This window comes from Silene latifolia, chromosome 11 (genome assembly GCF_048544455.1).
Source record: "Silene latifolia isolate original U9 population chromosome 11, ASM4854445v1, whole genome shotgun sequence".
NCBI classification, from domain to species: domain Eukaryota; kingdom Viridiplantae; phylum Streptophyta; class Magnoliopsida; order Caryophyllales; family Caryophyllaceae; genus Silene; species Silene latifolia.
In genome coordinates this window covers 26784655-26799844 of record NC_133536.1, presented here as the reverse complement: position 1 = coordinate 26799844, position 15190 = coordinate 26784655, and the positions used below count along the sequence as shown (strand labels likewise).

The 15190-nt window shown below is 36.0% G+C and overlaps 1 protein-coding gene across 1 annotated transcript; it reads right to left on the bottom strand.

Moving 5' to 3' along the window:
* Positions 1–2543: 2543 nt before the first annotated feature.
* LOC141613147 (protein FAR1-RELATED SEQUENCE 5-like) lies at positions 2544–4254 on the bottom strand. The gene is made up of 3 exons (XM_074431882.1): positions 4161–4254; positions 3176–3656; positions 2544–3036 (listed from the first exon to the last, which is right to left on the bottom strand). The coding sequence occupies exons 1-3, from the start codon at positions 4252–4254 to the stop codon at positions 2544–2546; spliced, it is 1068 nt and encodes a 355-aa protein (XP_074287983.1).
* Positions 4255–15190: the final 10936 nt, after the last annotated feature.

The following is a 15190-nucleotide window of genomic DNA, read 5'->3' as shown; positions in this document are numbered from 1 at the left end:
CTACGAAGGATTTTTCGAATGATGTCCTCGGACTCGAAATTCCTTCCTAGACTCTTTAGCTCATTAATAATACAAGAAAAACGTGAAGAAAAGCTATTTATGGACTCGTCCTTTGACATTCTAAATATCTCATATTGTTGCATGAGAAGGTCAATGCGGTGTTTTCTTACTTGGGAAGTCCCTTCATAAGAAAGTACAAGAGAATCCCAAATAGATTTTGCCGTAGGACATCCAGAGATTCGACTAACTTCCCCCTCACCGACACAACGTTGAAGAATCGACATTGCTTTGGAATTCTTTTCGGCAAGTTTGAAGTCATTTTCATTGTAATCTTTTTCCTCTTTCGTTTTGGTGAAACCGTTTAAGATATCGGTTTCCTCAATAACAAGAGGTCCATTTTGGATTATGGTCCAACATTGATAGTCTATACTTTTGATGTAATGTTCCATTTTGAGTTTCCACCATCCAAAATTCGCACCGGTAAAGACCGGGATCTTGGAATGTTTCTCGGAATCCATTACCCACGAATCAAACTCTAAGGCGATTAGCCTCGATCAAGAGCACGAGGCTCTAATACCAATTATTGAGTTTATGGATTCAAGTACCTAAGAGGGGGAGGGGGTGAATTAGGTACTATTTAAAAATTTTAACTTCAACTTTATTGAATTAAAGTAAGTTGTAGGATGTAAAGAGATGGAAGAATACTTCGAATAATATTGAGAGATTAAACGAGTATTAAGATGGACGTTTTCTATAGTATGAAGGTAACAATAATTCTGACTGTTGCTATTTGTCTCAGTTTATGAGGTACAGACTGCAGACCAAATGTGACAGTATATGGAACTGTTACTTCAAGAGTTAAGCAAAAGAAATGCAAACATAATAAAAAGCAGCGGAATAAAACAAATAAAATCAAACACGAGATTTTTGAATTGGTTCGGCAAGAACTCAAGTGCCTACGTCCAATCTACTTTTTATTGATTAATTTTAGTGATCTACTCCGACTACTAAAAACCCGTACAATAAAAAGACAACAACCTACTCCGGTTGTGACACAAGTTCAAGAACTACTCCGTCCTAGAACAAGGTAACTCGCAACCTACTCCGGTTGCCAAAGAGTTAAAGACTACTCCGTCCTAAACTCAACACACTAACTTAGAACGCTTTAAGGATCAAGTTTCCACTAGCTTATTCTTGACAAGAATTGAGATGGACAACTTTACAAGATCAACGGTTCATAAGTGAGAGAGTTTAGTACATTAAAGCAACAGTAGCTATGATTGTAACACTTGAAGACTTTTTAAAACTTTGCAAAATAGAGACTCGGTTTTTAAGCTTTGAAAACAATTTTGCAAACTTGAATGAAATTTCAGAGAAAAAGTCTTGAGGAAATGAAGAGGTGAGGCACGCCTTTTATAGGGAGAGCAAGCAAGGTAGGTGTTTAGGGTTTTTGAAAGTCAAGGATCATCACATGTGATGAGGTTCAACACTTTCCCAAACTTGCACACAAAAGGGTACTTTTATTTAGAGGCAAAGCAAGAAAATGGAGTTTGTAATTTTCCAAAAGAAGCCTTTGGTTTTTCAGAAAACAAAGGGTGGAAAACAAGTCACAAGGTGACAAGTTTTCACCAAAATGGCAAAAAGCAAACCTTGTTTTATAAAAGACCAAGAAGACAAATTGGCACAAAGAGGAAACAATTTGAATTGGTAATTAGCTAAACTCTTTTTCTAGAAGCCCAATTCTTCAAAGATAAATCTGAAAGTTTGTTTATAAAATCCGAGTTGCTTTAAAGAATAAAAAGGATTTTTTGAAAAGTAAAAATAACTTTCAAGTGTTACGGATCTTAGTGACAGTCCAGGCTATTGTTACTTGTGAAAGTAACAGTAGTCTTGACTGTCTCTATTGTTGTAAGATACTCTACTCTCTAACTTGTACATTAGATGACGCTTATGACTCAATACTTTGGGTGATCAACAATTCAACATGTCTTAATCCAAGCTTGATTTGATCATAAATCCTAAAAAGGTAAACTAAGATAACACACATTAAATGGGCATGTTATCATCAATCAAAGGAACCCAACATAAACCTTGTCTTTTTCACGATCAATAATGGGGATGCTGTCACTGGTAGTAACCCCTAAAATTTTAACACCACAGGTGAAACAGGCAGCCACCCACTCGTTTTTAAATTCAGAAAACATCACTGGGGTGTAGAACTCAGAAGCGTGTTTTTCCAAAGGGTGAGGCGTTTCTAGATCAGGGAAGGTGTTTTTTGACTCGGCTATTAATTTGGACTGTTTCCATCGTTGAGCGTCCATAGCGCTTTCAAACCTCATAAGAAACTCAACCAAAGTTAAGTTTGGGTTCATGAAATTTCCGAAAAAGCTATTCTCGGACTCAGACCTGGACGTGGTTCTCATTAGTCCACTCATAAATAAGTCCCTGAAATATGCTGGGATCCAAGAAGCCCTTTTGTCAAACATCGTATCTAACCATTCATTGTCTGTCAGCCCGTATGAGGATATAACTGAGCACCACCGTTACTCAAACTCAAACGGTTCGATGTCTTCTGCCCAAACACAGGAGCACAACTCTTTCATAAAGTTAGTTTCTCTATATAGCGTAGTTCCGATTTTGTCTGGCAGCTTTTTCATGATATGCCACATGCAATATCTGTGCTGAGTTTTGTCCCCAAACACTGTTTTAACCCCTGCATTTATGCCTCTATCTTGGTCAGTAATTATGCACACATGATACTTATTGCTCATTGCGCTCAGAAAATTCCGAAACAACCATACGAAATCCTCATCAGTCTCTTTCCTTATAAGTCCTGCACCAAATGTCACACATTTTTTGTGATGGTCAACCCCCGTGAAAGGTGCAAATATCATTTTATATGTGTTCATATTAAACGTCGTGTCAAAAGATATCATATCACCAAAGAGACTGCAATTCTTTTTAGCTATAGGGTCAAACCAACAAACCCTAGATAGTCGTCCACGATCGTCAACATCAAAATCAAAGTAGTAAGAACTACACATGGGTTTCTTGTGCATGAAATTTTCAATCATCATTTGCGCATCATACCCTTTAATAAATTTTTTCACATCCCTCCAAAATTTTTTGAAGTCCTCGAGTGATGCCCCTACATTTTGATACCCCTTTCACGTACTCTTTGAACATCCTAAAGCTTTGCACAGGCCCCTTATTCACTTTAGAATTCTCAACAATCATGGTTTTATGTATAAGGGTTAATTCTCGTGACTCGGTCAAATGCACCACTGTGTTTGGTGTTGAGAGAAGGTGGGTGTGACCTTCATGAAAGTCAGCAATCACATATTGTCCTTTTTCATTTCTTCGAAGAAAAATCTTTGCGCTACATGAAATTCTCGTCCTCTGCCTCTTTTTTACCTTCCCTCTAGGTTTACTTTCACCAGCCTTACTACACACACAATACTTAGTCATCACCACCCCATCTATGTTTCGTTGTGTCGACTTCCTCATTTTAAATCCAGAATTAGCAGCATAAGTCTTATAGAATTCTAGCCCATCCTCTAGTTTATCAAAAACCATACCCAAAACAGGCTTCAGTTCTGGCGCGCATACAGGTATTCTTTCCTTTGAGGTTGTCTCGATGATTGGTGAGCCTGCATCTATACACAATAGAACAGTAAATCGTATAAGCAGAGAGTTCAATTATCTGATACGCGACAAATATAATTATAGTTACGCTGCTGAAAAACGTAACCGCATCAATTATACTAATGGATACGTTAATCATTTATGCAGATACCATCATAAATGACATCATTGTTGCAATATTGTTGCACTAACAATTAGGCTAGCAGATACATTAATCAGATTTGCAAAATTTCTAAAACTATTCATCGATTATCCTTGACCCTGAAACTGATATGAATCATATTTTACTACAAAATAATTAAGCATGATGCTAAAAAAACTAATCAAATTATGATGCTAAATGCACGTTAACATTATAATAACACACACAGCTCCTATTTAGATCACTTGATACACCAATTTTCATCAGTTAGCTCAACAATTAGGCTACCAGATACATCAATTCGCAACGATCTGATCACGATCAAACCAAACTATAGACTGTAACGTATCAACAATTTAAACTTGATACATACCTAAATTGGAGGATATTTGTGCGACATCATTGCTTGCGATTAGAACAATCGCATCCGTAGGTTCAATCAAGACATTAGATTCTTCAATGTCCATCAACTCCCTACGAATCAGATCAAAAAAACATAAACAACAATCAGAAACTACAAACAGTACTAATTGTAGAGTAAAGCATTAAAGGCTAGCCTTGGGCACCAAGGAATTTCGGCCTATATAAAGGCTTGTAGTCCTCATTTGTTCATCATCCAAATTTGAAGTAAAAACTTTAGAGTATTCTCTAAAACTTGTCTTGTCTTCTTGTGTTGTTACACGAGTAGTTTGGCTTAAGAGGTCGAAACGCGATTTCGCACCTTGCTTGAACGAGGGACGTGATCCTAAGTTTAAGTCGGATTGTTTGACGAGTATCAAACAATTCACCCATTGGCGTAGCTATAGGTCTAGCTACGACAAATATCCCATTGTTTTCGAGGTCTTCATTGATCTTGAAACAAATATCCCCTTTATTTCAAAACACAAAAACAACCCTACAAAAATGTCTTCCGCTTCCGCCAAAATTCACATCAATTGTGGTATCAGAGCTTCGGCTCTTGATTTCCATTAATCGAGACGATCCAGGGGTCTTGATTTCTTCACACAAAAAAAAAAAAAAAAAGTCACTGTTCACGGTACTGTTCACCATAAAAAATAAAAAAATAAAAAAAAAGTTTCGAAATTTCAAGCAACCAACATCAAAAATGAATTTCGACGATCCGAACTTTCTCAAGAATCTTCAAAGGGCTTTAAAGAATTTACAAGAAAACGATCCCAAGTGGATGCCGAGACGAGAACGAGCCGCTGAAGAGTTCAAGGTCAGTGAACTACCCGAGTTCACGGGAGGCGCGGACCCCGAGGATTATCTCGATTGGGAGAGACAAATCGAACGAATGTTTGATTTCAAAGTTCTGGATGACGCGAAACGATGCAAGTACGCTATTCGAAGACTTAGTGGAGGGGCTTCACTATGGTACGAGAATTTGAAAGCAAGGCATGCTCGCGCTGGAAAAAAGAAATTATTATCTTGGGATTCTCTTAAACACAAATTGCGCAAGAGATATGTTCCAGCAACTTATAGACTCCCGACTTATCGTAAGATCGCCAACCTTAACCAAGGGAGGCTTCGTGTCTCTAAATACATCGACGAATTTGATAATCTCACTCTGATGAGAGAATTGGAAAAGAGTGAAGAATTAAAGATGGTTGAAGCACAAGGAAAAGCTAAATTGCCAACAATTTATGATAAGATGTTTGATGAGGAGGAACGATTGGGTGATGTGTTCAAGTTCGAAGAAAGAGAAAAGGACGAGATTATAGAGCCATTGAGTGACGATGATCAAATTAAAGATGCGATTGAAGATGACATATTTGCCAACTTGGATGAACCTCATATGGGAGTCGCTTCTTTATTTGATCCAAATCTACCAATTGTCTTTGATGAAGAATTGGAAGAAGCTTATGACGAAACTCTCATGGAAGAAAGTGATCATACAAGTTATGACGATGCAACTCAAGACAATCCTAATCTTGTGCCAATCTCGGACGAGGAATTTAATGATGTTTTCTTCGAGGAACTACCCGCTGGTTTACCACCTATTCGAGGGATTGAACACCAAATCGATATCCTACCTATAGCTCCCTTACCAAACAAAGCCGCCTATAGATGCAATCCAATGGAGACAAAGGAATTGCAATTCGAGGAATTGATGGAACGAGGTTATGTGCGCGAGAGCATAAGTCCATGTGCTGTCCCTACTCTATTTTTTCCAAAGAAGGATGGGACGTGGCGAATGTGCGTTGATAGTCGAGCCATGAACAATATAACTATCAAGTATCGTTTTCCTACCCCAAGACTTGACGACATGCTTGATGAGTTACATGGGTCCAAAACCTTTTCTAAAATTGACTTGAGGAGTGGTTATCACCAAATGCGAATGAGAGAAAGGAATAAGTGGAAAACCGCGTTCAAGACTAGACATGGGTTATACGAGTGGACCGTCATGCCATTCGGATTAACCAATGCTCCGAGTACTTTTATGCGACTCATGAACATGATACTCAAACCTTTCTTGAGCAGATATGTTGCCGTCTACTTGGATGACATTTTGATCAACAGCCGGAGCAAGGATGATCATTTCAAACACTTTCGCGAGGTATTCAATACGCCCCAAGAGCAACAACTCCATGGTAGAAAGGAGAAGTGTTCAGTCTTGGTCAAGAGCGTTATCCTTCTTGGCTACAGGGTTTCAAAAGACGGAGTTTCGGTCGATCAATCTAAAATTGAAGCAATTAAGTCATGGCCTACGCTTAAGTCCGTCATAGAGGTTCGGTCTTTCCAAGGACTTGCTTCGTTCTATCGAAGATTCATAAAAGATTTCAGCACCATCACAAGTCCCATCACCGAGTGTTTAAAAAAGGGAACATTTGTATGGACCGAGGCTGCTCAAAAGGCTTTCGAGACGATTATTCAAAACCTTTGCAAGGCACTTTTATTGGCACTCCCAGATTTCACTCAACCATTCGAGATGGAATGTGACACAAGCGGTGTTGGAATTGGAACCATACTAATACAAGAAAAGCGATCCATCGCTTATTTCTCCGAGAAATTGGATGGAGCCAGGCTCAATTACTCGACGTACGACAAAGAACTTTATGCTATCGTGAGAGCTCTTCAACATTGGAGTCACTACCTTTGGCCGAGTCATTTCATCCTGCACTCGGACCACGAGTCACTGAAGCACATCAATGGACAACAAAAGTTAAACCCACGGCATGCCAAGTGGGTGGAGTTCCTACAATCCTTTCACTTTTCATCAAAGTATGAACGTGGCAAGAGTAATGTGGTGGCCGATGCTCTCTCACGACGGTACTCATTATTGAACGTGCTCGATGTCCGATTACTTGGATTTGAGGCATTGAAGGATTACTATGAGCATGATCCCGACTTTGGAGAAACCTTCGAGATTTGCAAGTCCGGAACTCATGATGAGCTCATTATTCCAGATGGTTTCCTCTTCAAAGGTAATAGACTTTATGTTCCAAAACTTCCAACTCGGGAACTCCTTATTCGAGAAGCTCATGGAGGTGGACTTGGAGGACATTTCGGGGTAAACAAAACTGTAGATATTCTCAAAGAGCATTTCCATTGGCCCCAACTGCAAAGAGTAATGCAGGATGTGATACGAAGGTGGGAACCATATCAAGTCAAAGAACCGTATCAATCACCAATTGACAAATACATTAATGAGAAGCTACATGGTGGGAACCCTAATTTCTTATTGAAGTTAATTTTCATGGGAGTTCATGATGATCTTGTTGCTTCGAGCAACCATTATTTGGATTTTGGTAGAATTGTGCATGGAAGGTGGTGGGAAGGAAATCACAAGAAAGTAAAGCACAAGCAAAGATGGCACAAAATGGTTGTGATTGACAATACTCATTACAAATTCAAATCACCGGAGAGGGATAAACATGAAGACTACATTGAAGATGATGAGCTGAAGAAGAGATCAACGGGGTGCGTAAACTGCTTCATGTTCTTAATCAAGTTTGAATCTAACTTCCAGATTTGTTTTGATCCCGGTGGCATCAAAGATGATTCGACTACGTGTTCGGGCTTGTTCGGGTTTATAATATTCATCTTTGATCCCGGCATACTGAGGCAAGAATTGAGGACAATTCCTTTCAAAGGGGGAGGAATTGATGTGAATACGAATCACCTTAATGAAATAATTCTCGAAACAAGCAACCAAGACAACCCGAGTCACCAAGGATGGATCGTTTCGAATAAGAGTCGAGAAAAGTGCATGATCACCCGCCAATGGGACGGGTAGAACCGTGTGGAGGAAGGAGAACCGTGTGGAGCAAAGTCTAAGCCTCGAAAATGGGCTAGTCCAAGACATTGAATAAAGCTCACCTAGTTTTTGTCATAGCCTAGTTTTTACAAAAGTCTTACCTAGTTTTTGGCTTAGTCTTACCTAGTTCTTCCACATAGCCTAGAACTCACCACAAAGCATTAAAGGCTAGCCTTGGGCACCAAGGAATTTCGGCCTATATAAAGGCTTGTAGTCCTCATTTGTTCATCATCCAAATTTGAAGTAAAAACTTTAGAGTATTCTCTAAAACTTGTCTTGTCTTCTTGTGTTGTTACACGAGTAGTTTGGCTTAAGAGGTCGAAACGCGATTTCGCACCTTGCTTGAACGAGGGACGTGATCCTAAGTTTAAGTCGGATTGTTTGACGAGTATCAAACAATTCACCCATTGGCGTAGCTATAGGTCTAGCTACGACAAATATCCCATTGTTTTCGAGGTCTTCATTGATCTTGAAACAAATATCCCCTTTATTTCAAAACACAAAAACAACCCTACAAAAATGTCTTCCGCTTCCGCCAAAATTCACATCACAAGAGGATATTAATAATGAAAAAAAAAAAGAAAAAAAAAAGAAAAAGGAAATAACAAAATTGGCAGCCAACAACTCCCACTACCAACATAATAAATAAATAAAAGGACAAACATTAAACAAGATCTGACCGAATCAACACAGACAAACAACAACGACACTTAAACAACTTAAACAAACAGCAACAACACTTAAACAACAACACCAGCCGCTGACACTTAAACAAACAGCGACAACACCAGCCGCCGACTACACCACCATACAACACCACCTTCTTTGCCTCCGTTAACTTCTGACCGCCGCCGTCACCCTCCTTTCACCAGATCTCGCCATCGTTGGTGGTGGTCATTGTAGATCTGGCTTTTTATGGGGTTTTATTGTGGTTGTTGGTTGTGTTATTGTTGCTGGTGGGTGTGGATAATGTAGGGTAGGGCAGTGTTTGTTGTCGTACTGGTTGTGGTGCCCGTGTTTGTTGTCGGGTTGTGGTGGTGGGATGGTGGTGGCATTGGGTAGTAGGGCCGTATTTTTTTGGTGCGTGAAGGTGTTGGTGGTGGGTGGTGAGACGTGGTGGTGCGTGAGGGTGGATGTGGTGGTGGTAAGACGAGATCTGAAAAATGGCTGTGGTGCGTGAGAGGAAATGGTGGGGATGGTGGAGACGAGGGAGGTTGGGTGTGCGTGAGGGAGAGTGGTGGTGGTAGTCGGGGTGGTGGTGGTGTGTGTCGGGTTGTGAGAATGGTGGGCAGGTCATGGGTGGTGGAGAGGAGGGGTCGGGTTGGTGTCGGTAGTGGAGAGGAGAGACCGTTTTTGGTAGTGGTGGTGGTAAGTCAGGGAGGTGGTTGTGTGGGCGATGGTTGGTGGGTGAGTGAGGATGAGAGGAGATTTATTTTTTGGTTTTTTATTTTTTTGGTTTTTAGAGAGATGAGAGGAATGATAATTGTGTGAGATGAGAGAGAAGTGAGTGGAAAATAAATGATATATAGTAAAATTAATGGTTGATTAGTGAAGGTAGTGAGGGAAAGTATTTAATTAGCATTGATCTCCTAATTTTTGTACTAATCCTCCCTTTTTCTCTTTCAATCTAAGCCCTCCATCCTATCTTTTTAAGAGCCATAAAGAGGACTTATGGACTCAATGAATTTTGGTGGACTCATTAGATCTCAAAATATTTGAGTCCCTAAGTCCTCTCTACATCCCTTAGATCTTCCACTAAGGATGGTTGAGATTGAAAGCAACAAAACACACTTAACACTAATTAGTTTCTTATACACTAATTAATCAACTTTTTCTCTCTAGCTTTAATTATACATTCACTAATTGATTATTCTACCCAATTAACATTATTTTTTGCCTTCTTATATTTTCAAGTTTTTACAAAAAAAAAATTTGAGAGAAAGTTTATACAAATTTTATGACACTTTTACTGTTTTAAAAGTGTAATTCTAACAAAAAAAAGTGTAATTTTAACAAAAAAAGAAAGCGGTTTTGACGGATATTATATTGAAATTTCAAATTTGGAAGCAAGTTTACGACAAATTTTGCGTTTTACGACAAATTTAAAATTTTGAAGCAATTTTACGTCAATTTTTGAGAAATATTTTTTTTTTTCAAATTTTAACACAACTCATTGTAAATTGAGTGATTTATAAGTGTAACTTTAGTCTTTTAGAAGTGTAACTTTAGTCCATTAAAGTGTAATTTTAGTCCATTAAATTGTAATTTTAGTCCAGAAGTGTAACTTTAGTCCATTAAATTGTAATTTTAGTCTTTTAGAAGTGTAATTTTAGTCAACTAAAGTGTAATTTTAGTCCATTAAATTGTAATTTTAGTCCATTGAGAGTATATCTCTAGTCCATATTCAATGTGTAACTTTAATCCATTGAGAGTGTAACTTTAGTCCTTTGATAGTGTAACTTTAGTCCATTGAGAGTATAACTTTAGTCCTTGAGAGGGTACCATTAATAGAGATAAGTGTAACTTTAACACAAAAAAAGTGTAATTTTAATAGAAAAAAGTATAATTTTAATAGATAAAAGTGTAATTTTAATGGAGAAAAGTGTAACTTTAATAATAGAGAAAAATATAATTTTAACAGAAAAAAGTGTAATTTTTATAGATAAAAGTGTAATTTTAATGGAGAAAAGTGTAACTTTAATAGAAAAAAGTGTAATTTTAATGAAAAAAAGTGTAACTTTAATAATAAAATTTTAACAGAAAAAATATAACTTTAATAGAAAAGAGTGTTATTCTAATGGATAAAAGTGTAATTTTAATGCAGAAAAGTATAACTTTAATAATGGAGAAAAATGTAAGTTTAACAGGAAAAAAAATAACTTTAATAGAAAAAAGTGTAATTTTAATGGAGAAAAGTGTAATTTTAATGGGAAAAAGTGTAATTTTAAGGGAAAAAAGTGTAACTTAAATAAGTACAACATTTTAAATACCAAATCTGAAAAAAAACAAACAATAACTATGACTATTTTTTAACAAAAAAAAAAAGAGATAATGCGATTTTTTTAAATATACATAAAAACGAGATACTAACACCCGAAAATAAAAAGAATGCATGTAACAAGACAAAATAACATAAACAAAATATGAAAAAAAAAAGCATTTATTACCCGAAAAAATGTACATAATATACATACAACATAAGATAAATTTTTTTTAAAAAAAAACTAGAGATCTGAAAATCGAAAAAAACAATAACAATAACAAAAGAAAAGAAAAAACAATAACAATAACACAACACACTACACCAGCCAAAAAAAAATGAAAAAAGAAAGAAAGAAAAAGGACGCAGATCTGGAACGAAAAAGGAGGAGAAGAAAGTGGAAAGGAAGGCCACCACGGCAGGGGAATGTGGTGGAGGTCGGGAGAGAGGCTGGTGGTGGTGGGGGTCGGGAGGAGGAGAGATGGTGGATGTCGGGAGGAGGAGAGGTGGCGGTGGGTCAGTGGGTGTGCGGGTGGGGTGGTGGGGATCGGGAGGGAGGGAGGCAGGCGTCAGATCTGGAGGTAGTCGGTGGTGGTGGGTGTCGGGAGGGAGGCTGCTGGTGGATGTTGGGAGGAGGAGTGGTGGTGGGTGGCAGACGTCGGGGTGGGGGAGATGCGTGGTGTGGTGATGGTGGTGTGGCCAGTGCTGGGGTGGCACGGTGGACGGTTGTGGTGGATGAGATTTTTGTTTTTGGGTTTTTTTTTTCGTGGGTGGCGGTGGTGGCGTTAGATGATGGTGGTGTCGGGTGAGGGGGTGGGTTGGTGAGGAAAAGAGAGGGAAATTTTTTTGAATTTTTAGGTTTTGAATTTATTGGGTTTTTAATTTTATTGGGTTTTTGATAGAGAAGGTGAATGAATTGTGTGAGATGAGAGATAAATGGGTGTGATGATAAATTATATATAGTGGAATTAGTGATAATTAGGGTGGATTAGTTAAGGTAGTGAGAGAGAGTGTTTATTTAGCTAATTAATCACCTTTTTGTGCTTTGATCTCCACCACCCATCTTCCTCATCCAATGGCTTGGATGAGGACTTATGGACTCCCACTTAATGGGTGGACTTACTTGATCTTTACTCTCTCTCTCTCTCTCTCTCTCTCTCTCTCTCTCTCTCTCTCTCTCTCTCTCTCTCTCTCTCTATATATATATATATATATATATATATATATATATATATATATATATATATATATATATATATATATATAGAGGAAGGATCAACTAAGGCCCTCTATATATTTGAGTCCATAAGTCCTATTGTGAGCCATTGGATGGAGGGAGATGGATGGCCAAGATCAACCTCCAAAAGTGTGTTTATGTACTAATATCACTCATTCTCTCCTCCTTCACTAATCCTTCTAATTAATCACTAATTCACTATAACTTCTTTTCCTCTCATCCACTTCTCTCATATACTTCCTCCATTCAACTCCACTCTACCTATTTGTATTTTGCACAAATATTAAGAAGGGTGGGGTTGGGTGGAAAATATTGTATAAATAATGAGGTATAATGTAATTAAGTGGGGTATGAGTGAAAAAGGGTGGAGTTTGATGTAGAAGTAGTGGGGTATGAGTGGTAAATATTGTAAATAAGTAATGGGGTATGAGGACAAAATGGTCATTTAACATTCTTTTTTAGGAAATATGTAGAGTGGAGTTGAATGGATGGAAAAGGAAAGATGGTAGAGTGGAGTTGAATGGAGGAAGTATCACACAACTCATCTTCTCTCTAAAACCCCAAAAAATAAAAACCCAAAAAATCCAAATAAATAAAAAACCCAAAACCCAAATAAATAAATAAAACCCAAAAAATCCAATTAAATCAAAAAACCCAAAAAATCCAATTAAATCAAAAAACCCAAATAAATCATTCATTCTTCTCTTCCTCATTCACCACCACCCACCACTATCCCACCCGACACCAACTCACCGCCCACCACCGCCGCCACCGCACCGCCAACTTTGCCAACTTTTTTTTTTTTTTTTTTTTTTTTTTTTTTTTTTTTTCGTTTGGTCTTTATTTTCATGTTTTGAGTTGTTTTTTCCATTCATTTTTTGTTGTTGTCTTTTATTTTCTTTTATTTTGTTACTTCTCCTTTTTTATTCATTTTCTCAAATCTCTTCTTGTTATACTTTTTTTAAAGATTTCGGGTTTTAAATCTTGTTATTTGGTTTATTTTATATTTCGGGTTTGGTTGGGTTGTTGGTTTTTTGGTTTTATTATTGTTATTTGGTTTTTTGTTTTTGTTATTATGAGTTTTTTTGGTTTTTGTTATTATTTTTTTTTTTCATATTTTTCATATTTATTGTTTGATTTTTTAACTATTTACGACTAAAGTTATACATTTTATGACCAAAGTTATACAAAAATGCACCAAAGTTATACAAAAAATGGACTAAAGTTATACAAAAAATTGGACTAAAGTTATACAAAAATGAACCAGAGTTATACAAAAATGAACCAAAGTTATACAAAAATGAACCAAAGTTATACAAGAATGGACCAAAGTTATACAAATATGGACTAAAGTTATACAAATATGGACTAAAGTTATACAAAAAAAGACTGAAGTTATACAAAAATAGACCAAAGTTATACAAAAAAAGACTGAGGTTATACAAAAATGGACCAAAGTTATACAAAAATGGATTAAAGTTATACAAAAATGGACCAAAGTTATACAAAAATGAACCAGAGTTATACAAAAATGCACCAGAGTTATACAAAAAATGCACCAAAGTTATACAAAAAATGGACTAAAGTTATACAAAAATGCACCAGAGTTATACAAAAATGCACCAGAGTTATACAAAAATGGACCAAAGTTATACAAAAAATGGACTAAAGTTATACAAAAATGGACTTTGGTGCATGTTTGTATAACTCTGGTGCATTTTTGTACAACTTTGGTGCATGTTTGTATAACTCTGGTGCATTTTTGTATAACTTTAGTCCAATTTTTGTAGAACTTTAGTCCATTTTTTTGTATAACTTTAGTCCATTTTTTGTATAACTTTGGTGCATTTTTTTATAACTCTGGTCTATTTTTGTATAACTTTGGTTCATTTTTGTATAACTTTAGTTCATTTTTGTATAACTTTAGTCCAATTTTTTTTATAACTTTAGTCCATTTTTTGTATAACTTTGGTGCATTTTTGTATAACTTTGGTGCATTTTTGTATAACTTTGGTTCATTTTTGTATAACTTTAGTCCAATTTTTGTATAACTTTAGTCCAATTTTTGTATAACTTTAGTCCATAATTGTATAACTTTAGTCCATTTTTGTATAACTCTAGTCCTTCATATGTATAACTTTAGTCCATATTTGTAAAACTTTAGTCCAAAATTGTATAACTTTAGTCATATAATGTATAACTCTATGCATATGATGTATAACTCTAGGCATATAATGTATAACTCTAGGCATTTAATGTATAACTCTAGTCAAAATATTTATAATTCTAGTCAAAAGATGTAAAACTCTAGTCACAATCTGTATAACTCTAGACATACAATGTATAACTCTAGGCATTTGATGTATAACTCTAGTCAAAAAAAAAAAATAACAACAAAAAAACAAAAAAAATAATATGAAAAATCTAAAACAAATCTAAAAATCTAAAAACTAGATCTAAATAAATAACAACATAATAAGTAAATAACAAAAAAAAAAAAAAAAAAAAAACCAAAAAACCAACAACCCAACCCAACCCGAAATCGAAATAAACCAAATAACAATAAAAAAAAACCAAATAACAAAACCAAATTTAAATATCGTGTGTATAACTCTAATGCACATAGTGTATAACTTTAATAGACAAGATGTATAACTTTAGTCCAAAAAATCAAATAACAACAACAAGATTTAAATAAGAATTAAAAAAAAAACAAATAACAAAAAAAAAAAACCAAATGTAAATATCGTGTGTATAACTCTAATGCACGCAGTGTATAACTTTAATAGACAAGATGTATAACTTTAATGTTTTAAGTGTATAACTTTAGTCATAAATAGTGTAACTTTTATAAAAATCAATTAAATATGAAAAATTAAAATCAACAAATCTAAAACCAATAAGGAAAAAAAAAACCGTTAATCTAAC

Excerpts from the sequence above, each read along its gene's own strand:
- LOC141613147 (XM_074431882.1), bottom strand. The coding sequence starts at position 4,254 with ATGGACATTGAAGAATCTAATGTCTTGATTGAACCTACGGATGCGATT. Across the intron at positions 3,657-4,160 it reads ACAAATATCCTCCAATTTAG|ATGCAGGCTCACCAATCATC; the intron begins GTATGTATCAAG and ends TATTGTGTATAG. Across the intron at positions 3,037-3,175 it reads AGCTTTAGGATGTTCAAAGA|TTCTTACTACTTTGATTTTG; the intron begins GTACGTGAAAGG and ends ACCCATGTGTAG.